Source organism: Sus scrofa, chromosome 1 (genome assembly GCF_054392235.1).
Source record: "Sus scrofa isolate SSC_HxYL_T2T_F1_AM1 chromosome 1, Sscrofa_HxYL_maternal_Yorkshire_Landrace_v2.0, whole genome shotgun sequence".
Taxonomy (NCBI): Eukaryota; Metazoa; Chordata; class Mammalia; order Artiodactyla; family Suidae; genus Sus; species Sus scrofa.
Genome location: NC_139383.1, coordinates 14,009,303 through 14,034,833, shown reverse-complemented (window position 1 = coordinate 14,034,833; position 25,531 = coordinate 14,009,303). Strand labels below are relative to the sequence as shown.

Sequence of the window (25,531 nt, the reverse complement as noted above, 5' to 3'; positions counted from 1 at the left end):
AAACCTAAGATCTCAATAGCTCCCAACTGTTTACTTTTCAAACTTTCATTTCTCATGCGTTACCCCATCACCCCATAGGTCCCTGGAAGTGACATGCTTACTCCCAAGCTTTCTGGTTTGCTCTTCCCCCATTTGCAAAACTCTTCCCCACCCCACGGCCTGGCTCAAGCCTAAATACCCCTTCCGAAGGGAAGGCTTCCTTCACTCCTCTCCTAGGTTGGTTGCCTCGACTTTGATTTCCCTGAGCATCCTGGTGTCTTTAGTTGCCTAGCTCTGCTGCTCGAGTGCAAACCTCATGAAGCTTGAGACTGAATGTGTTTGGTTCACCACCATTTTCCTAAATATGACTAGATATGTACTAGAGAGCAAGGATGACAGGAACAAATCCCCGAATTTTTAATGTGGGACACCCCTAGACCCTTAATACCACACTTATCCCCGTGGGTCATGGCCAAGTTTAGAGATGGAGCATGAGAGCAGGTGTATAATTACTTCAGGCATCGGTCTTGCATTGCCATGATTTCCTGTAGGGCAGGTGGCTCCCCTCCAGGGGCCGGCGGGGCCCCATCCTGGAGCATGCTCACTGCTTGTTGCCGCAGCATCCCTAAGGCTGACTGCTGCTGTTCCAGCTCCAAAGTGAGTGTGTCATGATATTCAAGAAGAGTTAAGAGCTCTGCTTTTGAAGCTTTCTCTGCTGAACTTCCCGGTAATTTCTCTTGCAGCTGATCAATCATTTCAGTGGCTTTTTTAACCTGATGACAAATGTACACACTATGAAGTTCATAAGTAAATAAACTGAAAAAAGAGAGCAATTCCGATAAGTGCCACATTTGACACTAATGCATCAAAGGACGTCAAAGATGATGGTGTCAACTCTAAATCTCAGGAAACTAAAACGTGAACAATCTCCTTAACAGAGAAGGAAAGGCCACTTTTATTATTCCGGGTTTTAAGATTTAATCTCAAAATAATATCAGGACAGTCAGAGACTATATAACATAGAAAAAGTTTAAAAAATTTTTAACTCAAAAGACAAAAGAAAATCTCATTTCAATATTTATATTAACATGACTGTGTGCTTTTGAGTCATAAAGGAAGATGTCTTAAAACATTGAACCTTACTTAAAAGACAGGAGATATTAAACATGGGATTTGGGATGTGAGTTGAGTGTTTGCTCATTTTCATGGGAAACATCAAATGTTCTGTACTTTTTCAGGGCCAGGAAAGTAAGTTCCACTAAGAGCCTCACAAAGGAGGCAATATGGGCTTGTCCTCCTTTCAAAATGTGATTATTTGGTTTTCTTATTATCATAATTAGGACTAAATTCACACTGCATTACATATTTTGTTTCATAATTTGGTTTTCATGTCATGGAAACAGACCTTCTTACTTTTTTTTTTTTTTTTCTTTTTAGGGCTGCAACCACAGCATTTAAATGTTCCCAGGCTAGGGGTTGAATTGGAGCTGTAGCTGCCGGCGTACGCCACAGCCACAGCAACGTCAGATCCTTAACCCACCGAGCAAGGCCAGGGATCAAACCAGGATCTTCATGGATCCTAGTCGGATTCATTTCTACTGCGCCACAACAGAAACGTCCAGATTTTTTTACGACTTTTTACTTTCATAAGGCCAGTTCCAAAATAGGAGCACAATACTGCTTTTCCAAATACACTCTCATCAGCGAGGAAACAAGACTTTGAACCCATCAATAATGCAGCTCACCTTATTGCTAAAGCTCTTCCACTCATCCACTGCATCTTCCAGGATCTTCTCCTGGTCCCGGGCCACAGCGCGGAGCCGAGTCCAGCGCTGCCAGACAGCCGTCATCGATCTGCTGATGGTTGCTTTGCTGGCGTCATTTCCCATTCTTTCCAGTTCTGAAGCCTTACCCTCTAAGGCCACGATTTTCTCATGAAAAGAGGTAACTACTGACACTAAAGCCTGGGGGGAGGAGGGGGGGGGGAGAGGAGAGGTTGAGAAGAGAGATGGACTTTTCCAAAGCTCTATGGATTTGGGGAAAGCCCCAAATTACCTGCCAAAGGAAGTGTTTGCACATACGTTTATTTTCCTCTTACTTTTACATGTAATTTGTAATTGAGTTGGCTTGGATTTTTTAAAGATTTTCTACTAGATGACTAAAAACAAAAGTTAGGCTGCTACTCGAGATGACATTCCCCCATTTCTAAAAATGAGCAACAATATAAGCGAATGGAATTTGATACATAAGTGTGTTACAGTCTACCTTATACTGCTGTAATATATGAGTGAGGCTTGGTTATTAATTTTTAAATTTTAATTGAATTAATCTAAGTTATCAGCAGAAAGTATTTACTGAAATTTATTATGTCACATCTGATCACAAGCTCATTGCTCTAAATGTCTTTTTTTAAACCTAGCTATGCATTTCCAAAAGGAATTCTTAAGAAGAGCACTTAACTAAGTTAAAACTGATATGAAATGTGGTGAATCATATCCCTTTAGTGTTTAAGGAGCCCAGACTTCTTGCCTTGTTCCTGGAACTAGCACACAACAAAGACCTATTACGGTTACCATGAAAGAATAGTAAAAACAACAAGAGCAAGGCTAACCTTGTGTTCTGACAATTTTTCTTCTGCTTCATGGCTGGAAGAAGTCTTCGATAAAGAAAACTCGGACAGTTTCGTTTCTGCATCATTCATCAGTTCGGTGACTTCTTCCCTGGCTTTCTGGTAATCCTGCCATTGAGCTGCACATCTTGAAAAAATCCAACAGACGTCAACCCGCAACTTAAAATCACACATCTCTACACAGAGCTCTGATGTCACTATATCTAGCGAAGTTCCAGAGAAAGGAACAAATTCTTCTCTCTTTTTTTTTCATCTTCTTAGGGCCGTACTAGCAGCATATGGGAGTTCCCAGGCTGGTGGTCAAATCGGAGCTGCACCTGCTGGCCTACACCACAGCCACAGCAATGCGGGATCCCCAACCCACTGAGCAAGGCCAGGGATCGAACCCGTGTCCTCATGGTTACCAGTTGGGTTGGTTACTGCTGAATCGCAATGGGAACATTTATGTGATAATGTCCATCACTAACATATTCTGATTTTCAATGCAAAAATCCAGTTCACTAGAATATAAAGAACAAAACAACCCCAATACCTCTGCAAGAGATCCAACTGGGCATGCGAATCCTGTATCATTCTCTGGCTCTTCTCTTCCAGAGAAGCCATTTTCTGTGTGAGGTCCTCTTTCCCAGTTGGCTTGATGAGAGGGTCCAGGTCGGCTACCAGGCCGTGGAGCTCCTCCAGATTGCTGTGGAACTGATCCTCAGTACTAAAAAACTCCATGTGGCTTTTGAGACTTTCCTCTGCACTCTCCACGTCTAGGCCATTGCCTGTCAGCTGTAACATCTCGTGAGCGTCCTCAAGCCAGTCACTAGCTGCTTGAAATACTTGATAAAACCTTTGACACTGACTGTATATCTGAGTCAGGGAAGCCTGGAAAACAAGCGTGGAAAAACACACTCAATTCTCACTTGCAATGTGTTTGCAGAAAATAGTTTAAATTCTCCATCTCTTTTCCAGCGCATAAATGAGTTGATACGCTGGGGAAATTGTGGGGGACAAACCATTATTAGCTTTTATTTTCCCTTCTGCTATTCTCAGATAGAAAAGTGTAAGAATGGAAAGCTGATCCCTGTTCAGTGAGGTCCATTCAAATCCAGAAAGGAAGGAAATGCCCTACCTGGCCAGAATTGACTGGACAGGACAAGCCGTTTTGGTCAAACAAAATGCAGAGATGTGCTAGCGAAAGTGCACACAAGATGTGCTTCATGAGGAAAGAATGAGGATGGCGAAGCAAAGAATCAGTGGTAGAAGTTAGAAATGCCACCAAAAACTATATCCATTCACTTGTGATGGAACATGACAGAGGATAACTTGAGAAAAAGAATGTGTATATATATATAGACATATATATATGACTGGGTCACTTTGCTGTACAGCAGAAATTGACAGACCACTGTAAATCAACTCTAATTTAAAAATATTTTTTCAAAAAGAAAAGAAATGCCACCAAAACCACACCCCTCAGTTGTGGTTTGGGCCAAGACAGTCAATAAGATCACCAATCACAAGATGGCAGTAGAGCTACCTTAACAGAGTCAAGATTTTGATTTGAAAATCACCAAATCAACAGAAGCAAGCTTCATGATAGATATTTTTTAAGAATGAAAATCCAGATAGCTTCTGTTCTGATCCTCCACTCTAGGTTAAATACTCTCTATCTCTCCAGCTATAGGAACAGAGGGGTTTTTTTGGAAAAAAGAAATTAGCAATGGTCTCGAATCAACATGAAAAAGTAAGAATATACAAAATAGACTAGTTTAAGAAGTAAAAATTTTACATGATAGACTTTACTAAGATTTTAACCAAATGTTAACATTTTTTTAAAAGTTTTATTATTTAGTGTTAACCTTAATCTATGTGAAAAATACAGTTGGATGATAGCTAAGATTCATTGGAGGCTACCTCTCTACCAGGCCCTCCACTAAAAATATATATCTAAAGAGGGAGATATTTTTTTTTTTCCTCAGGGCCACACCCATGGCATATGGAAGGCTAGGAGTCAAATCGGAGCTGTAGCTGCCGGCCTACACCATGGCCATAGGAACGCAGGATCCAAGCTGCATCTGAGACCTACACCATAGCTCAAGGCAACAGAGGATCCTTAACCCACTGAGCAAGGCTAGGGATCGAACCCTCATCCTCATGGATCCTAATCAGGTTCGTTACTGCTGAACCAACCACAATGGGAACTCCCCAAAGAGGAAGATATTATTATTCCTCATCCACAGAGAAAGTTGTGACTTAAAGGATGTAAGTAGTTTGCCCAAGATCAAATAACTGAGATCAAACCCAAGGGTACCTCACTCCAAGGTCTTAGTTGCTACATTATCCTAAGGAAGGTTGTATTTAACTCAATGGCCTGGTTGAAATCCCAGAGAACCAGAGGGACAGAGGACAGATGCAGAAGAAAAGGGCCAATGGCTCAAAGCAAGTAAACCTCTGGGCACTATTATATCTCTTCTTATTTTTTTCCCCTCTTCTTATTTTTGAACGCACAGAACTTGCAAGTCCCAGAACAAGCTGGGAGTTCTGGGCATGCTCTCATTTCCTGTCATCCCCAAGGAAAGTCATGGTGAATATTCTAGTCCTCCTTCTGTTGTGCTTCAGGGAAGCCAGAGAAGATGAAGAACCCTTCCCTAGGATGGGATGGAGAGATGGGGCCACGGATGGGAGACCCCCCAGGAAAGCCTGGCTGGGAGCTGGGTCAGGACTGTATCGTGCACCTGCCTATCTCCATGTGGAGACTTCATCTACCGCTAACCTTAGAAATGCCAGGGTTCACACTGTTTGCAAGAAAAAGCATCCCTACTTATTCATTGCTCATTTACGGATTTTATTATTAATTACTCACAGAGTGTTAATTCTGTTAGTGCTATCACTCTCTCTCCTAAAGCAGACAGATAACTGAAGTGTTACTGTATTATAACTGAGGTCAAGTCAACATGGAAATCATATGAAATGAATACCAAATAATAAAAACATCCTTTTTTTTATTTTCTTAGGGCCACATCCCTGGCATATGAGGTTCCCAGGCTAGGGGTCCAATCAGACCTGCAGCTGCCGCCTACACCACAGCTCACAGCAACACCAGACCCTTAACCCACCGAGCGAGGCCCAGGATGAACCTGCGTCCTCATGGTTACTAGACAGATATGTTTCCTCTGAGCCACAGTGGGAACTCCCCAATAAAAACATCCTTTTAAGTCACAGTTGAAGATAACTATGTAGAATCAAAAAAATATATATTTTGTGTAACTGAGTCACTCGGCTGTACAGCAGAAATTTAACACAGCATTGTAAACCACCTATTACACACCTCAGCACAATTTAAAAATAAATACAGTGAATTGGGTTCCCATTTTTTACAGAGAAGAAATACACATATATTTTTTTCTTTTTTGGCTGCACCTGCTGAATATGGAAGTTTCTGGAGCCGCAGTGTGACATAGGTCACAGCTGTGGCAATACCGGACCCTTAACCCACTGCGCCACAGCAGGAACTCCAAAAAAGGGGCAGGGGATGTATGTAGGGAAGCAATTCCAACCACAAAACCCCAAACCAAAAATTTACAAAAAGCAAAGTGGAAAAAAGCCACGAGGCCCCTGTCGTACCGACCTGTCTGGTGCGTAGAGCTTCCTGCACGTCTCGGTCCAGCTCCGAGAGCTTGGTCAGCGTGTGCTGCAGGTCGGCAGAAATCAGCTCCTTGGCTCTGGTGAATCTCTCCTTCTCCTTGTCACCCAGGGCGGTCATTATCCTCAGGCTGGACTGCACCTCCTCCTGATGGATCTGGACCTTTCTGATCTCCTCCTGGATGTCCCGCAGGCTCAGGTCCAGGCACAGCGGCCCACTCAGCTCTGCCCTCACGCCCCTCAGCCAGTCCAGGGAGCGGCTCAGCTCCGTCTGGAAGTCTCGGCTCTGCACCAGGCGGCTCTCGCACTCGGTCACCGTGGCGCCCACGGCAGACGTCAACAGCTTCACCTCCTCTTGCCAGGACTGGATCCGATGCTTGGCCTTCTCGTATGCCGAGGGATCGAGGTGCGGGACAAGATCTTCGAGATGCACCGTCACTCGTTTTAGCAGAATTCCTGAATCCTGGAGGCTTCCCGCCAGGGAGTGATACAATTTGAGCTTCTCCTCGGCAGGAAGCGTCTCCTCATTCACCTTGGACTGCTCCGTCTTCACAGCCTCCAGCTGCCTCTCTAGCTGCTGGCACATCTTTTCGTGCTCTTGATAAGCGCTGGTGGTGTCCTCCAACAAGCTCACCCTGTGTTCCGCCTGTCGCTTCAGCCTGTGGTACAGGGTGACCAGAGGCAGCAACTTGTCTGGCTGCCACGGCTGACCTGTGCTGCGGAAGCTTTCTTTCTTCTGGTTCAGTTCATCCACTGCTTCTGCCAGGCCCACCACCTCTCCCGTGAGAGCGCGGCAACCTTCCTCAAGAGACAGGGCCTCTTGGACGCTCAGGTCGGTGGGGACTTGGCTCATCTTTGAGAACTGGTCTTCGAGTTCACTCAGAGCCTGGGCTGTCAACTCAATCAAGGAAGCGTATTCTTTCCGAGCAAGGATCGCTTCTTGGATTTTATAGAACTTGTCTTTGGCCAGGTCCACGATGACATTAAATTGCAGGGGCAGGGCGTTGAGCTTCTCGTTGAGGTAGGAATGGTCGACCTCATTCAGCGATGGCAGGATGGCCTGTCCGGTTCTCTGCAGTGTCAGGAGGAGATTTTCATATTCCGGAGATTGTTCTAGAATGTGCTGGTACTTGGCCAGTTGGGTATGGAGCTCAGCACTCTCGTTCATGAGGTTGATTTCAGGAAATGTAACGATGTCTGCTTGTTTTAGCCAGTGACAGGCTTTATCGAAATCTTCTTTAAAATGCTTCCTAGAAACCAAATTTTTCTCCAGTTCCTGTAGCCGATGGTTGCACTTCTGCAAAACAGTGTCATAGACGCTCTGCAATTCCTGGAGCTTCCCCAGCACCTCACTCTTCTCTTGTTCTGTGGCTCCTTTCATAAATTCGCGACCCTGGGCCCAAAGTCCGGTGACTTCATTCTGGTACGTCTTGAGGCTGGCTTGTGCACTCTTACATGTTTTCACTTGTTTGCTCACGTCATCCGGTAACAGGCAGATGTGCTCACGGAACATTATCTTGCGCTCGTGTTGCTGAATCTGGCTGGTCGCCTGGAACACCGCCATGAGAAACTGGGTTTTCTCGGACAAGGCCTTGTTTAAGTACTTTCGCCTCTGGCCCACCAACTCGCCGAGACTGTTCACGTGCCTTTGCGCATCAGACAGCGCCTTCTGGATCAGCTGCCTCTCATTCAGGCCAAGATCGGCCATCACCCTGTCGGCGTCCTTCATGAGGGACTTCAGGAGCATCTGTTTGGCCTCCAGTTCACTGCAGATGGCAAGGTGATCCATGAGCAGGCTCTGCGCCATGTCGGGCGGCGGGCTCTGCTTGAGAGCCTCGGCGATGTTGGGCTGCTGCTCTTCCGCCCACTCCGTTAGCTCCTGAAATCTGGACCGAACCACGTTTAGCTCCTCCAGGTTGGTGACAGACACTTGGATTTTCCTTTTCACGAGGTCCTCCAGCTGAAACCAGCGTTGCTCAAGGTGACTCGTCTGTTCTTTGACTAGTTCTTTGTCATCTAAGTTCAGATGTTCTATCATTCTCTGCTTTCGCTCTTTCAGATCTTCGACAGCCTGCTTCCTCTCCTGCAATGCCAAGGCTAACTTTTTCAGAGCTTCCAAGTGGACAGCTGTACTCTCTGCATCAGATCTAGATATTTATTAAAAGGCATAAAACAAGTTAACTTTAAGCAACACCTGTGCTCGTTTGTATCATGTTAAATTTCATGTTGTCACCTTCTTTAAGTGGGGGTTCTAAGCTTAGAGAGGCTCAATTCATGGCTTGCTGATAAAGATGCTGTAATTTCTATTTTTGGCTTCCCTTGCAGCATGCAAAAGTTCCTGGACCAGGGATTGAAGCAAAGCCACAGCAGTGACCTAAGCCACATCAGTACCAATGCCAGGTCCTTAACTGCTGGGCCACCAGGGAACTCCCAAGATGCTATAATTATGATGGAATATAAGACCCCAAAATATTTCCATATCAGAAACTGAACCAAAACAAGTTACCTTTATACTTCTTTTTTGCTCTTCTTCTAGCTAAGGCTGCCCTCCCATCCCATCTGACACGTATTGGTACTTTTTTCCTCGATAATTTGTGGAAACAATAAACATTGAGAAGCACAGATCTACTGCATTCTGGAAAACAATGCTTAGAAGAATTATGTGATCTGTGATTTATGTGCCTATGAGATGATGCACCAATAAACAATGCCGTGCTAGATGGTACCATCGGTTAGATATAGCTGATGGTTCTAACGCTGCTCATTTGTAGAGCTTAGATATTTTTTGGTTATCATTAGAAATACCGAAAAGTAAGTATGAAAGGCAAAGAATTCTCATCGCTTTGACTACAAAACACAGGCAAGAAAATGGAATGGGACAGTCCTTTTCACTTAAAAATTAACTAGTTCTGAAGTGTGAGGACGAGTGCTGTGGGAGGCCGGGCGATGAGTTCTGTCTGGGACATGTTAGGTCTGAGGTGTCTGTGGGTTAACTAGATGGAGATACCTATGGTACAGCTGAAATGTGGAGTTTTGCTGGTACTGGACTTATCCCCCAAATGAGAATCATGTTGAACATCAAGAAAAAGTAAACAAGGAGTTCCCGTCCTGGCTCAGCAGGAACAAACCCAAGCAGTATCCATGGGGATTTGGCTTTGATCCCTGGCCTCGGCTCAGTGGGTTAACAATCCAGCGTTGCCATGAGCTGCGCTCTAAGTCCCAGATGTGGCCTGGATCCCACGTAGCTGCGGCTGTGGTGCAGGCTGACAGCACAGTTCCCATCTGCCCCCAGCCTGGGACCTTCCATATGCCACAGGTGCAGCCCTAAAAAGCAAAAGTAAACAAATCAGAAAGTTGTGCACCTCCTCCACCAAAAAAACCTGATGATTTAACTACATCCAGAATGTTTTATCAATATTTATAATGATAGAAGATTGAAGATTAAAAACATGACATATGACATTTTTTTTAAAAAAAAACTACATAAATATTTAATGCAACCCAAACAAAAAAAACCTCACGTATCCAGCTTCAAGATTAGGATCCTAAATAGTCGACATTCAGGGAGTGCCAAGATTAAAAACTCTTTCCGCCTTCCTTTGCCTATACATACACTGTCTGTGTTCTTGTTTGCCAGTGCTAATTGTGGGCCTTCAGGTGTGATTATTTATGTTGCCAAGTATATCACGCAAAATATAAGGCATAGTTACTCTATGTGTGGCTTCTTATCAGTTTGGAGTATGTACATTTCAGTGGGATTCAATGTGAAGTCTCTTTGAGGTTGCTTTTATATGGTATCTGTACATACATAATTTGTAAAGAAACATGTCACCTTGGGCAAAGAGAAGATATTGATGTAATTTTGCTTTGGTGCTTATGTATATCCTTTATGCTCTTCACCTTAGCCACTTTAATTTTTTTTTCTATAATAGGTTTTATTTGAATTTTGGGGGAGTTGGCAACTTCTGCATATTGATTGATGGTGTCTTCTTCTTTTCGTCTTTTTTAAATTATAGTTGATTTACAATGTTGTGCCAATTTCCGCTGTACAGCAAAGGGACCCAGTCATAACATATACATTCTTTTCCTCATATCATCATCCCCCATCACAGTCTATCCCGAGGGATTGGACACAGTTCCCCCTGCTGTACAGTAGGACCTCATTGCTTATCCAGTCTAAATATAAAAGCTTGCTTCTACTAACCCCCAACTTCCTGTGCATCCTACTCCCTCCCCCTCCCCCCCCCCCGCCCCCGGCAACCCCAAGTCTGCTCTCCAAGCCTATGACTCTTTCTGTTCCATGAACAAGTTCATCTGCACCATCTTTTAGGTTCTACATATACACACTCTCGATTTTTATAAAAATGAAGAAATTCCTGGCTTAGCTTTTTGGTGACCCACTGGAGAATGGCTGTTACCTGGCTAAGTTGTCCCATTCTGTAGTAAATTTTTCTAAGAACGCTTCGACAACATTCATACAGCCGTGGTAGTCTCGGGTCCTCTGGAGATCCTCTTCCCTTTGCAAGCACAGGTCGTTGGACTGAAGGCACAGATCCAGCCACTGGTCGTTTAAATGACTTATTTCCTTGTGTTCAGGAGATTCCTGCTTCTTGGTTAACTCATCCACCTTCTCTGTGATAGTGGCCACTGATGCCTGTTTGCACTGTAGTTTCTTAACAAAATCCTAAAGGATAACAACAATAAAATAAATACTACATAATAACCCTCCCCCAATCAATACAGGTGGAGGCATAGATACAGGACTTCTGAACACTTTAAGAACTGAAGAATGTGTACTGAGTGACAAAGAGAAAATCTAAAAATCACCATTCCTCCTTATGAACATAAATTTCCAAGTGTATAAAAATCAGAGGGTAACTATGGTATCGACTTTGGTACTTTGAAAAGCATAAAGAAAAACTGATAAATGAGAAATAATATTGCAGCCATTAAGGAAAACAACTTCATTTCTTTTTGGCCACGCCCAGGGCATACGGAAGTTCCTGGGCCAGAGGTTGAAGCTTATACCACAGCAGTGACCCAGGCCACTGCAGTGACAACACGGAATCCTTAGCACACTGTGCCATAAGAGAGCTCTGGAAAAAAGTCAATATTTTATCTTAACTGCATCCTGAGCTTTCTAAAACTGTTTGAAGTTCATGCTTTTGAGAAAAAAAATATAATTTACAGCCTCTCCATTCTACTTCCTGCATATGCAAAAACTATCCCAGTAGAAAATATAAATGGCTGATTATGACAGAGAAAAAGTAAATGTTAAAATTTGTTAAAAATCTGGTACCATGTTTCATCAAGTTAATATACCTATAGTAATGTTACAGTTTAAATTATATAAATATTTATTGTATTACATTTTAAGTTCATTGTATAAATATGCATATACTAAATATACATTTAATAAACTGATACATTTGCAATCCTACAGCTTTAGCAATATTGTGATAAAAAGCCGATAAGAAGGCTTCATGTTTGTTTGATGGCAGAGTCTGGATCTGCCAACTAAACTATATCTGCTTTGCTCAGAAACAAACTACACGATACCTGAATGTTTGCTTTCTGCTCTGAAATTTCTGCTCTGTCCTTTTCTGGCACCCCATGCAGGTTGTTCTGATTCTTACTCCTTAAACGACTCCGTGTAAGGACCGACTCACAGGCACACATCCTCCTCGCCTCTACCTGCCCCGGAGACACTTTAATTCCTACCTTTACTTGAGACACCATGTTCTGGGCAATATTTAGCTCCAGTTCTGAGTGCCTCCTCTTCATATTCTGCAGCTGCTGATCGGCATCCTGGAGGTAAATCCAAAGCTCTGCCTTCATGTGCTTGATCTCCTCCCAGCCCTGAGTTAGGTTCTGCGCCTGCTCAAGCCTTTGTTCAATCTTGAGAGAACACAGGCACAGAGGTTAGCAACGCACAGCAATGTTTATGTACAATGAATTAGCCCGTCCATGTCCACAGGCCAGCAAGCATGCCCACACAAACATACACGGCAGTAAATCCAAAGAATTCTTTTTATTTGGTTCGTTTGTTTGTTTGTTTGTCTGTTTGTTTTTAGGGCTGCACCTGTGGCACATGGAGGTTCCCAGGCTAGAGGTTGAATCAGAGCTACAGCTGCCTGCCTACACCACAGCCACAGCAACGCCAGATCTGAGCCATGTCTTCAACCTGCTCTATAGCTCACGGCAACGCTGGATCCTTAACCCACTGAGTGAGGCCAGGGATCAAACCTGCAACCTCATGGTTCCTAGTCAGATTCGTTTCCCCTGAGCCACAACGGGGACTCCAAAATTCTTTATTTTCTCCAAGAAAAATAAATTTTGTATTTAGGTTTTCTAAAGACTTTGAATGTCTAAGACTTATGCCATATGATTTCAATCAGAATTGCGAAGCTCTAGAAGTTTTAACAATTTCTTAGGTCAAAGATGCCCTTGTGGTTTTTCACATTGGGCATTTCAGTAGACACATCTATGTGAGTGACTCATCAATTTGGTCTTGGGGTTAACTAGAAAAGACTTATATTGCTCTCTATTGTACATTTGGTGATACTTCTTATAAAACACTGAGTTATTGCAGTTCCTGCTGTGGTGAAGTAGGTTAGGAATCCGAATTCAGCAGCTCCAGTCACTGCAGAGGCCTGGGTTAGATCCTGGGGCCCTGCATAGTAGGTTGAAGGATCTGGCATTGCTGCACCTGTGGTATAGCTTGCAGCTGTGGCTCAGATTCAATCCCTGGCCTGGGAACTTCCATATGCCATAGGAGCAGCCATAGGGAAAAAAAAAAAAAAAAAAAAGGGAAAACAAAAAAACCCACTTAGTTATTAACGTTTGGATATATTTTTAGATCTACTTCACTGACTTTTGAAACAATATAATTTATTTCAACAAATAATTTCTATAAAAATGCATGTGAACTATATTATCTTTCTTAAGGATTTATTTATTTTGTCTCTTTTTTTGTCTTTTTAGGGCCCCACCTGGGGCATATGCAGGTTCCCAGGCTAGGGGTCTAACTGGAGCTACAAAGGCCAGCCTACACTACAGCCCAGCAACTTGGGATCTGAGCCATATCTGCGACCTACACCACAGCTCAAGGCAATGCTGGAACCTTAACCCACTGAGCGAGGCCAGGGATCGAACCTGCAACCTCATGGTTCGTAGTCGGATTCATTAACCACTGAGCCACGATGGGAACTCCTTTCTTAAGGATGTAAATACAGACGGGCTCTGGTAATATAAGAGTAAAAAATCTATATTATTTTAATTATTTTAATATCTGCGTTATAATTTATATTAATTTCTTATTTTTTCTCTAGATTTTACTATTCTGTGACTATTTAATCAATAAAATACCAAAACCTAGTCCTTTATTTTTTTTTTTTTGTAACATAACACTTTGCCTCAAAGAGTTCAAGGTAGCACCAAACACATGGCCTCTGTGCTGCCATCTGTCGGCTGCAGACGGGTACTGCTAACTCATCACAAAACCACTCCAAAAAGAACCCAGACACAGCTTCAGACTCCCTCTTAACACCACACTCAGTCACTGCCAATGAATTAGAAGGGTCATGCTGTTTGCCATCCTAAGAGAAAGCAAGGGTCAGGAACCCCTTTCAGATTAAGTATGACCCAAAGAAAAAGATGGAAAAGGAGAAAAGAACAAAAAAATAATGAGTAAATAAACAGAAAAAGAGGAAGAGAGAATGGTCACTAAGGAGAAAAGAGGACAGAGGCACAGATGTTTAGCAGTTCAACGCGACTAACCATTCAGCCAGTTTAGTGGCATCAGTATCAGAGTGTGCCTGCTTTTTTGTGACTTCGTTGAAATTCAAATACATATTTAATATAATGGCTGTAGAAGTATTATAGCAAGAATAAGCCAAAGAGGTTTTTTTTTTTTTTCCACATCCAACATTCACGCTAGAGAATATAATAAAATAGGCAAATCCAACATGATTTAAATTTTTTTTTTTTTACCATTTGCTCTGTTTGTTGAATATCTTTTGCTGTGGTTTTCACTGAAGAGTTCGACAAGTCGCACATGGAGCAAAGGAGATCTAAGTAGGTCCTTGCCTGTTCCTGCAAAGCTCTGAAGTGCTTGACCTGAACAAAAAGAATACATGCCAGAGTGAAAGAGATGCATGCCATGTTTAGACAGCGAGTATTTGTACCACTTACAGTATGTTGTTGACATTCCAAAAATAATCTTTCTGTGCTCAGTATTTTCACCATTATTATGAGTGACATATATTTGTTACTCAAAAGAAAGATTTCAAAACACACTGGCAGGGATCTGTTTGCCTACCAGCTGTTTCTTACTCTAACTAGTCTGTACGGTCTAAGAAAGGGGAACATCCAAGAAACTTCCACAATTTTTCCAGATTCTCTGTTCATGTTCTAGCTTGTTTTCTATTTCAGAGAAAGAATCAGTAGCCTGCTCTGGTCTGCTTAACATGTTTTTGCATATTCTGGAGACATAAAGAAAAGGGCTCTGTGCGTTGGTAGGATTCACTGGTGTTTGGTAAAAATGCCGATGCCTGGGCTTTTTTTTTTCTCTGCAGACAGACGACGCAGTGTTTTTCCTTTTCCACCAGCCCAAGAAAGGCTTCTCCAGGTGGATCCTTAAGTTTTACTCAGAAACCAGAGCCACAGCAGTGACAACACTGAATCCTTAACTTCTAGGCCACCAGGGAACTCCTAAATATGTTTACTTCCGAAAGAATAATGATTTATTTTAAGATTTATATAGTTGGCCTGATTCCAAAAGCACTGGAATCAGCTTGTTGATGGTCAATGGCAAAACAGTTGCAAAAACTTATTGCTAAAATCAACTTCAAGGGCAAGTCTCATAGTACTTTTTCTCCTTTCCCTAGATTCACGTCATGCCTTGTACAAACAAATGGCTTTTTTTTTTTTTTGTCTTTTTGGGGCTGCCCATGCTGCATATGGAAATTTCCAGGCCAGGGGTCAAATCGGAGCTGCAGCTGTCAGCTTAAGCCACAGCCACAGCAACGTGGGATCTGAGCCGCATCTGTGAACACAGCTCATGGCAACACCGGATCCCTGACCCATTGACTGAGGCCAGGGATCAAACCCCACATCCTCATGGATACTGGTCAGATTTGTTTCTGCTGCACCACAATGGGAACTCCAACAAATGGCCTTCTTAATGGAATTGTGTCAGTCTGTCATTTACTGCAGTCAGATGCTCTACCCCGGAGCTATACCCCCGCTGCTTAGTCTGTGACTGACTAATGATAGTGGGGACCTTATTATCCTCACGAACCTACTGGGTATTTACCACGTGGGAGGCCCTGCGGATACACAAGACGTCCCATGACCATGATCAAATTCAAAGGGAGCCAGGCAGTGCCTAGCCAGAGTGTGCCACTGTCAGTGGCGGAATTCTCCAGTCCCACAGCCAGGCCAGCCCCCCACCCAGGGCCTGCTCACTTTTATAGGAAAGCAGCACTTGCCAAGCACTAATCAAAACAAAGCAACCACCAAAACAAAAAGAAACAACAAAAAAAGCCCTTTCCCTTCTGAATGGCTGAGATCCAGCTGTTTCCAGGACCTCTAGCTCCCTTCTCTGGTTACTTTCCAAAGGCGACAGCCCACTTTGAGAGACAGGGCGGAAGGGGCAGAGGGCAAAACAGTGAATCAGAGAGTTACCTAATCTGGGCCTCCAGGAGGCTCGGTGTCTTCCTGTAACCAAACTGATGCTGGTGGATGCAGGAAATTTCCTGTTCTAGCAAAAGGTCATTGGGATCAATGTTATTTGCCACCCCCCAACACCCTTTTATTTCTTTTTTGATAACAAAGGAAAAAAAATCAAGCTTTGGTCTGGACTGTTCCGAAAAGTATGCTGGAAACAAATCATCACAGGATCATGAATGACCCAAGAAAGCTCACCATCTCAGGAAAAAACAGGATAAACAACCTTTCACGCGTTTCTTGATTCAATGACTTGTCTCGATTCTGTTCTTTACAAGGGATAGTATGTGCATTCCTGTGAACCGTTCATGACTTAAATAAGGCAAATCATTTAAGCCACAAAGTACACTTTGGGGGACATGGGAACTGGATGCATTTTCTATGTGGATGAAATGGACAAGCATATTATTTTAATCTCAGTTTGAGGTTAAAAAAAAAATTGAATTTTTCCTGGTACTTCATATCTGGCAGCAGTAACTTATCTTTACAACTAAATTCCTTTAAAATACTGTCTTTGCACATCCCAGAAAAGTTGCTTAGTACAAAAGTTTTAAAAGTAGCCCTCAAAGGTTCTCATTAAGTGTCAGCAGTAGCATTTTAAGCATGTAGATGTCAAATTAATATGCAGTAGGTTCTTTTCACATGCTAATTCAGCATTCATTCAATAATTATTTATGAAGGGGCTTGGCTTGTGCCAAAAATGTGGGAGAAGCTAATACTGCATTTCTGTTTACACATCCTGTCCATTGTGGTATGACATTTGAATTTGCTCATAACTTTCAGAAGCAAGCCTACTTCTTTACATATTAGGAGACTAAGGAGTTAAGGAATTTACCTACAGTCATCCTGTTGAGTAGGCATTTGAATTGATCTTTTGGCTACGGTGCCCAAGCTCTTTCTGTTCTACAAGATTGACCCTCAGTTTTTGTTTGTTTTTTTTTTTTTTTTTTTTTGTCTTTTTGCCATTTCTTGGGCCGCTCCCGCAGCACATGGAGGTTCCCAGGCTATGGGTCTAATCAGAGATATAACTGCCAGCTTATGCCACAGCCACAGCAACGCAGGCCGCGTCTGCAACCTGCACCACAGCTCACAGCCACGCCAGATCCTTAACCCACTGAGCAAGGCCAGGGATCGAACCCACAACCTCATGGTTCCTAGTCGGATTCGTTAACCACTGAGCCATGACGGGAACTCTGATTGACCCTCAGTTTTGTATCCACCTATCTTCCTAGTTAGAATGTGAACTGGACAAGGATCAAGCTCAGACCTTCTTTACATGTTTATATCCCCAGCAGCCAGCACAACTGGGCACAGAACAGGTTCTTATCGTTTCCATGAATGAATTAATCACAGTATAACATAAACCTTCAAGAGTCACGACCTACCTGCTTGACAGCTTCTGCCCTGCTCAGAGGAGGATGGGGGCTTGGCTTTAGATCTGGCTGGACCGTGGAAAGCCAGGCCTGGCACTGCTGCAGCGTGTCTTGTCGGCTAACATGCTTCTGAAGTTCATGTTCCAAACTCTGGTACACCTGGGACAGAACAATCAAGCTGCGGTTGAGCGCTACCCAGAGAAAACCATGACTCGAAAAGACACACGTACTCCAGTGTTCACTGCAGCACCATATACAATAGCCAAGACATGGAAACAACCTAAATGTCCATCAACAGAGGAGTGGATCAAGAAGATGGGGTCCATATACACAGTGGAATAGTACTCAGCCATTAAAAGGAATGAAACACCGGCATTTTTAGCAACATGGATGGACCTAGAAACTATCATGCTAAGTAAAGTCGGCCATACAATGAGACACCAACATCAAATGCTATCACCGACATGTGGAATCTAAAAAAGGACACAGAAAAAAGAGTGGGGGAAAAAATGTAATTGTGATGTATACATGTAAGGATAACCTGACCCCCTTGCTGTACAGTGGGAAAATAAAAAAAAATATATTAAAAAAAAAAAATAAAAAAGGACACAATGAACTTTGCGGAACAGATACTGACTCACAGACTTTGAAAAACTTATGGTTTCCAAATGAGACACGTTGGGGGGTGGGAGGATGCACTGAGGGTTTGGGGTGGAAATGCTATAAAACTGTTGTGATGATCACTGTACAAGTATAAATGTAATAAAATTCATTAAAATAATAATAATGATAAAAAAATGATCACTGGGATCAAATGAAACAAGTCTGTTTCAAACGGATTCCCCCCACCTGCTGTGCTCCAAAGCACATGTGTTCCAAAGCACACTGGCGATGCCCCAGTTTATAACTTCTCAACCTATACCTTACAACAAAGTATCCTGATTTTGGAAAGAGAATGTGGGCAGGGTTAATGTATCAGTAGGATTGTATTAGAATATACAAAAGGGTGATTCTTTTTTATCTGAAACTTATTTCTATATTAAGGATTCTATTTTGGTGGAAGTATACCAGCTGAAGTATACCTCAAAATTGGTGCTTACTTCTTTTCCTAATTTCTGTATGAATACACAGAAATACTGAACTAGAGTAAAACCTCGGCTGCATAGAGTTGAAAAGAAAATAATTATCTTGAGACTTACAAAATAAACTTATTTGGGTGTTACAGGATAAATGGCAAATTAGAAAGAAGTTATTGACTACATGCAAATAAAAACAAACAAAATAAAATTTTTTTTCATAATTCATGGAATAAAAAGACTGAGTAAAACCACATGTCTGAAATTCACCACTTTGTCACATCAACCAAATGTACAATATGTTAGTTCTGTCTTCCTGTTTCCTGTCTGGAAAAACACCAAAGGTATTCAAAAAACTGAAGCAAGAAGGCTACTTTTTTTTTTTTTTTTTGGGCTGCACCCCCAGCATATGGAAGTTCCCAGGCTAGGGGTCAAATCGGAGCTGCAAATGCTGGCCTACACCAGAGCCACAGCAACGCAGGACCTGAGCCACATCTATGACCTACACCACAGCTCATGGCAATGCTGGATCCTTTATTCACTGAGTGAGGTCAGGGATCTAACCTGAAACCTCGTGGTTACTAGTCGGATTTGTTTCCACTGTGCCACGACAGGAACTGCCGTAAAAAATATTTTTAAGAACTTCCAGCTCATACAGCCTCTCTCCCTAATTCTTCATCATTCTAGAATGTTCCAGTGGTACTCACCCTCTGGGCTGTGCTGCAGATTGCTGAGTAACTATCCTTTGTGCCCTGCAGATGAGTGTGTACATTTTGTTTCAGTTTTGCCTGAAGGTGGTCTGCACACTGGCTGATCAAATTGTCACCTTTAATTTTAAGGTTATTCAAACGGTCTTCAAAACCAGCAATTTCTTCCATCATGGCCTACAAAAATGAAACAAATTCAGAGTTCTCATGATTTCATTTTTAGTCTCAAAATAATCTAGCCATCAAACAGAAAGTTTAAGATCAGTCATTTCACTGTCTAATATGTTTTTTAGAAGAGTTTTGCAATTTGTCTTGGATACCATACCAGCAAATTAAAAAAAAAAAAGTGTATTTTCAGGGATACTCCAATGAGAAGAATTGATGAATTTAATGGATTAAGTGACACAGAAATGATGTAAGCAATGAGGCCCTGCTCTACAGCACAGGCAACTGCATGTAGTCATTTGTGCTGGAACACGATGGAGGATAAAATGAGAGAGAGTGTGTATGTATATGGGTCACTTTGCTGTAGCAGAAACTGACAGACAGAACATTGTAAATCAACTCTAATAGAAAAAACAAAAATCTTAAAAAAAATCAAAGACAAATGAATTCATGACTGATCTTAGAGATCTGCTCTGTGGTAAGGATGTGCATACATTTTTCAACTCTATAAATTAAAATCCTGGTATAATTCATATTGAAAATAATCTTGATACTATTTAATCTGATTTACTAATTTTTAATTTACATAATACCATGATATCTGACTTATGGAATCATCTGATGTCTAATTAAGTTATGCAATATCTAGTTTACATCTAATAATATTTACATTGATAAAAACAATACTTACCACAAACTGTTTAGTAAGCACCTGCTATGGTCCAGGGACCGTATAGGAGCCCTGATAAATGTGTATTATTATTGTTATCGTTGTTTTACAGATGAGGAGACTGAAGCACAGAGAGGTTATAAAACATGTTCAAGGTCACGGCTCTGCCTGACTCCAGCTCATGTACATCACTGTGCCCGCAGGTGGTCTCCAGCAACCTTTCCCAGAGGTCACTTACAGAGGAGGAATCAGCTTTTTCAAATCACGTTCTAATTTCCTGACGGCTCCTCGATGCCAATGACCAGTGATGCATTCCAACTCAGGTTTCCTGGGTTGGCACATATCAATATAACTAAGGAAAACATGGTGGGCCTCCAGCAGCTCAGGATCCACCACTTTTTTCCCAATGATGCTGGGTTAACAGTTATTATATATGCCATATTGAAAAAGAACCTTTTTGTCTTTCGAGCCAGAACAGAAACACTACATCATGAGGTTATGGAGGGTACTTCCTCGGTGTCAAAAGACTCTATCACATAGTTATTTTCTGTTCATAGTTGCTAAACAAAATTTTCTCTACAAATAGGATTACTGAAGCCAGGAGTGGTTTATGGGTTTTCCTTAGACACATACTGCTAGATAATGACCATATCATGCTAAAATTCAGTTTCCCATTAAGCACATCAAAATTGCTCCATAAAACTGTGACCATATGACATCTGTCATCTGTCACATATAATTACCAAAAATACCTATTTTTTTTTTTTTCCTTTTGGCTGGGCCTGCGGCATGAGGAAGTTCCTGGTCCAGGGATTGAACCTGCACCATATCCTAACCCACTACGTCACCAGGGAACTCCAAAAATACATATTAAATATAAAGATAAGAACACTTCATATCAGTATTGTACTTTTGCAGGTTACAAAATACTCTCATATACATTATCTCCCATGATGGCCACAACAGCATTGTGACGGAGCTGGTATCATCATTTTTTGAAAAGGAGAAAAAAGAGGCTGGGGTTCCCGTTGTGGCTCAGTGGTTAACAAATCCAAGTAGGAACCATGAGGTTTCGGGTTTGATCCCTGGCCTTACTCAGTAGGTTGGGGATCTGGCATTGCTGTGGCTGTGGTGTAGGCCGGCGGCTACAGCTCCAGTTAGACCCCTAGCCTGGGAACCTCCATATGCCGTGGCAGCAGCCCTAGAAAAAGCAAAAGACCAAAAAAAAAAAAAAAAAAAGAGAGAGAGAGAGAAAAGAGGCTCAGAGAGGCCGAGTCCCCCCAACTAGGAAGAAGAGAGTCTGACTAGAATCCAGACTCTCTGATGACTGTTTCTGTAGCCTATCTTTGGCTGTTTGTTTCTAAAATAAAGATAATCTCACTTTGATAATTTACTCCTTAGAGATGATATTCTGCAATAAAAAAAAGCTATTAGATGGGGAAAATCCTAAAATGTGTTCAAAAAGTGAAGGCCAGGATTCAGCTGTTGTTGGGTCACTTCAAGGTTAAATTCAACTGTTCTCAATTATCAGGCATCCTTGATACTAAAACCTGATTCTTCTTTTTTTGGGGGGGGCCGCACCTGCGGCACATGGAAGCTCCCAGACTAGAAGTCTAACTGGAGCTGCAGCTGCCAGTCTACACCACAGCCATAGCAATGCAGGATCCAAGCCATGTCTGTGATCTACACCACAGCTCAAGGCAATGCTGGATCCTTAACCCACTGAGCGAAGCCAGTGATTGAACCCGCATCCTCATGGATACAAGTCAGGTTTGTTACCGCTGAGACACAATGGGAACCTCTTCAAACCTGATTCTTTAAGTATAGTTATTAGAGTCCAGAGATGGGCATGCGTGCACACACATCGGTGTGCCTGTTGGAGCCACAATGCATCCTTTGGCTCCTTGGAGACCAGGCGTACCTTGTGGTGGGCCAGCTGCTGGGTGATTGTCTCTAGACTGCTGGTCTCCATGAGGTCGGGCGCCACCAGCCTACCCGACATCTGCAGCAGCCACTTCTCCACTTCTTGGAGCTCCCCGTTGTAATCTTCGTGGTCTCTGACCTTCGCCTCCAGACTGCAGACATGCGCCTGTGAAACCAAGCACCCGTTACAAGGGATTTTCCAGCCAAACATCTATTTAAAACTTTTATATACATATTTTTTTTGTTTAGACAACACATGTATTTATTTGTTTTTACTGAGATACAGTTACTTTACAATGCTGTGTTCATTTCAAGTGTAGAGCAAAGTGATTCAGTTATACGTATATATGTATATTCTTTTTCAGACTCTTTGCCTTTATAGGTTATTACAAGATATTGACTATAGGTCCCTGTGCTATACAGCAGGTCCCTGTTGTTTGCCTGGTATGTATATGTTAATCCCAAACCCCTCATTTGTCTCCTCCACCCCCCATTAGCCCCTTTGGCAACTACAAGTTTGTATTCTCTGTGAACCTATTTCTGTTTTGTAATTAAGCTCATTCATTTTTTTTCATTTTTTTTAGATTCCACATGTCAGTGATCTCACAGCTGTCTTTCTCCGTCTAATGTCATTAGTATGATCACCTCTAGTTCCACCCATGTTGCTGCAAGTGGCATGACACAACGTCATATTACTCAGCCATAAAACTTTCGTATTTTCCAAAGCCCAGGGCAACTCATGGGGTAGGCAGAATTACACACATCAGAAAATGACTAGGAACCAGAAACAAAAAATCCAACAAAATAAGAGTTGATACACCATTTTATGTATTTATTTATTTTTATTTTTATTTTTATTTTTATTTTTAGGGCCAGGCCTGTGGAAGTTCTTGGGCTAGGGATTGAATTGGAGCTGCAGCTGCAGACCTACACCACAGCCGTAGCAACACCGGATCCGAGCCACATCTGCGACCTACACTGCAACTTGTGTCAAGGCTAGATCCTGAACCCACTGAGCAAGGCCAGGGATCAAACCCACATCCTCATGGATACTGGTCAGGTTCTTAACCTGCTGAGCCACAATGGAAACTCCTCTTTATGCCATTTTGAACACCCATTTGAGTAAAAGGAAAAATAATTGACTGATATCAGTCCTTAAAATTTGCAGATAGATTAAAAAGTAGTCGGGACCCCCTCTGTGACAAATAAACACATTTTTTATTGACTTTCTGATCTCTTCTTACCTTTCCTGCACTGCAGAGGTCCTGGTAATCACTCTGGAGCTGATCTATCTTGTCCTTTAAAGTAACATCCTGCACCAGTTCCAGAAGGGCTTCGCCTTTCTCTCTCACTGATTTTACTGATGGTTCATGGGACAGTACTGTTTGCTGAAGTGACTTTAAACACAAAGAAAAAAAAACAAAAATACAAGCGCCAGCTCATCTATGTGATCAAGGCAAATATATCCACATACATTGGCACCTACGAGATGATCTACTTCAAATAAAGACCTGACATATGCTTTTTAAATCTGTAAGTGTAAAGCAATAGAGATTACCTTTTTATGACTAATGCAGGTATTAACTACACAATCAAAGTAGCACATCGAATAGCCCTTCACCAGTGCAGAAAGGAGTAGGGAAAAGAATTACATTTGGCTAAATTTAACACAGTTCATGGCTTCCACCTCACTCTTTTCAGCAAAGGCAAAAAACCCCCAAAAATCCTTAATACAAAATGAAGGAAGCAAGGTACTATCTTTTGATCTTGAGTCACAAAATCAATATCTGGGCTGAATATAAAGTTGGAGAGATGAATTCCAGCTGCAGCCTTGCTGTGAGGGGCTAAAAATGCTATATATATATACACAGACACATTGGCTGGAGGAGGAAAAACTTCTAACGGGAAAAGCTTCTAGGTAAGCCATCCCACCATCATTTTCAAAAGACTATCGCTAAATAATTTGGGTCAAATTTAGAAAACAAGCTATTCCACATATACACTTCAATAATTGTTTCACTAATTTCAGCAAGAAGATACTTACATCTATATCATGTATATTGATAGCCACACTGCCATTTGTTCTTTCAAAAATTAATTTCTAAGAGGTTTAACCAGTTGGTTAATTCAATTTATTTTCTTAGAAATATGATGTCTCAGTTTGAATTTACCACAGGTCAGTTTTTAGGCCTTGGGTACCAAAAGATGAAGGAAAGACTCTACACGAAATGATAAAATCTGTAAGATGTGAGATCCAGAGGCCAGGGGAGAGTGGTCTAGAGGAGCCATGTGCCTGGATTACACTGCCAGAGTAGATTTCCATTTATTGATACAATCTTTAAATATCAGACAAATAGGAGTCTGGAATGGAAAAATAAGTCTACTACAGTGCATCTAGCCAATAAATCTACACTGCCCACCACCAGCAGTGCAGGCGTGCTGAGAACGTTTTCCAGCACCCACTCAGGGTGACACACGCCAGGAATCACATCCTTCCCATTTAATCCTATGTGACCTCCTCCCACATCTGTCCCTTAGTGACAACACGCTACCTTGTATTTAGATAGTTGAGCTTTCTTCTCATATAATTCCATTTTGGGTTCTTCAGGAATGTGCAGGATTTCCCGGTATTCTGCTAGCCACTGAGTTAGTGCTTTGTATTTGTCTGAGAATTCCTTCGTTAAATGCAGGCCTTTTTCCAGGGTCAGGTGCTCCTTCCGGACAGTGCTGGTCAGTTCCTTCAATTGCTCCACGTGGTTGTGGATCTCTTTTTTTAAGGCCTCTGCCTCACCATCTTCCAAGTATTTAAGAGCTCTCTCTCCTTTTTCTCGGGCTGATTTCAGCAAACCGTGGCCTTTCTCCATGTCTTTTAGCAAACCCTGAGAAAGAGAGTGAATGGGAAGGGAATACAGAGTTGGCATGATATCTTTCTTTCTTTCTTTCTTTTTTTTTTTTTTTTTGTCTTTTTAGGGCTGCACTGTGGCATATGCAGGTTCCCAGGCTAGGGGTTGAATCAGAGCTGTAGTCACTGGCCGACGCCACAGCCACAGCAATGTCAGATCCTTAACCCACTGAGCGAGGCCAGGGATCGAACCTGAGTCCTCATGGATCCTCGTCAGGTTCGTTACCACTGAGCCATGATGAGAACTCCCATGTCTCATTTCTGAGTCAGAATTTCCTCTTAAAATATGTTTTTGAAGTTTATAACCAGATTTGGCTGTCATCAATCAGGAGTCCTCTTTATATATCAGTATAGGTTTTTTAAAAACCTATATCATTTCCAAATCAGAGACTTAAGAAGCAACTTGATGTTTCTCTTATTCTTAACAGTATTCCAATAGACCTGAGTTAAAACTCTATTAATGCAAACTGCCATGAATTTGAGATAACTTTTTTCTTTTCTTTTCTTTTTTTTTTTTTTTAGTCTTTTTAGGGCCGAACCTGTGGCATATGGAGGTTCCTAGGCGAGGGGTCAAATGGGAGCTGTAGTCGCCAGCCTACACCACAGGCACAGCAACTCAGGATCCAAGCTGCATCTGCAACCTACACCACAGCTCATGGCAATGCCGGATCTTAAACCCACTGAGCGAGGCCAGGGATCAAACCTGCGTCCTCATGGATACTACTCAGATAAGTTTCCCCTGAGCCAC

The 25,531-nt window shown here is 42.3% G+C and overlaps 1 protein-coding gene across 27 annotated transcripts in view; it reads right to left on the bottom strand.

Annotated features, from left to right (window-relative positions):
- SYNE1 (spectrin repeat containing nuclear envelope protein 1) overlaps nt 1–25,531 on the bottom strand; it is a 486,694-nt gene that overhangs the window by 188,913 nt on the left and 272,250 nt on the right. For all 27 annotated transcript variants that reach the window (XR_014844515.1, XR_014844516.1, XR_014844517.1 and 24 more), the window contains 13 exons: nt 24,434–24,760; nt 23,126–23,278; nt 21,880–22,047; nt 19,124–19,300; nt 17,353–17,499; nt 14,231–14,356; nt 11,960–12,136; nt 10,657–10,922; nt 6,225–8,385; nt 3,141–3,478; nt 2,591–2,735; nt 1,725–1,943; nt 493–752 (listed from right to left, as the gene is read on the bottom strand). Coding sequence is in view for 23 of the 27 variants with exons in the window: in XM_085023506.1 (XP_084879632.1) it covers nt 493–752; nt 1,725–1,943; nt 2,591–2,735; nt 3,141–3,478; nt 6,225–8,385; nt 10,657–10,922; nt 11,960–12,136; nt 14,231–14,356; nt 17,353–17,499; nt 19,124–19,300; nt 21,880–22,047; nt 23,126–23,278; nt 24,434–24,760 (4,664 nt within the window). In the remaining 4 variants the exon portion in view is untranslated. The remainder of the gene's footprint in view (nt 1–492; nt 753–1,724; nt 1,944–2,590; nt 2,736–3,140; nt 3,479–6,224; nt 8,386–10,656; nt 10,923–11,959; nt 12,137–14,230; nt 14,357–17,352; nt 17,500–19,123; nt 19,301–21,879; nt 22,048–23,125; nt 23,279–24,433; nt 24,761–25,531) is intronic.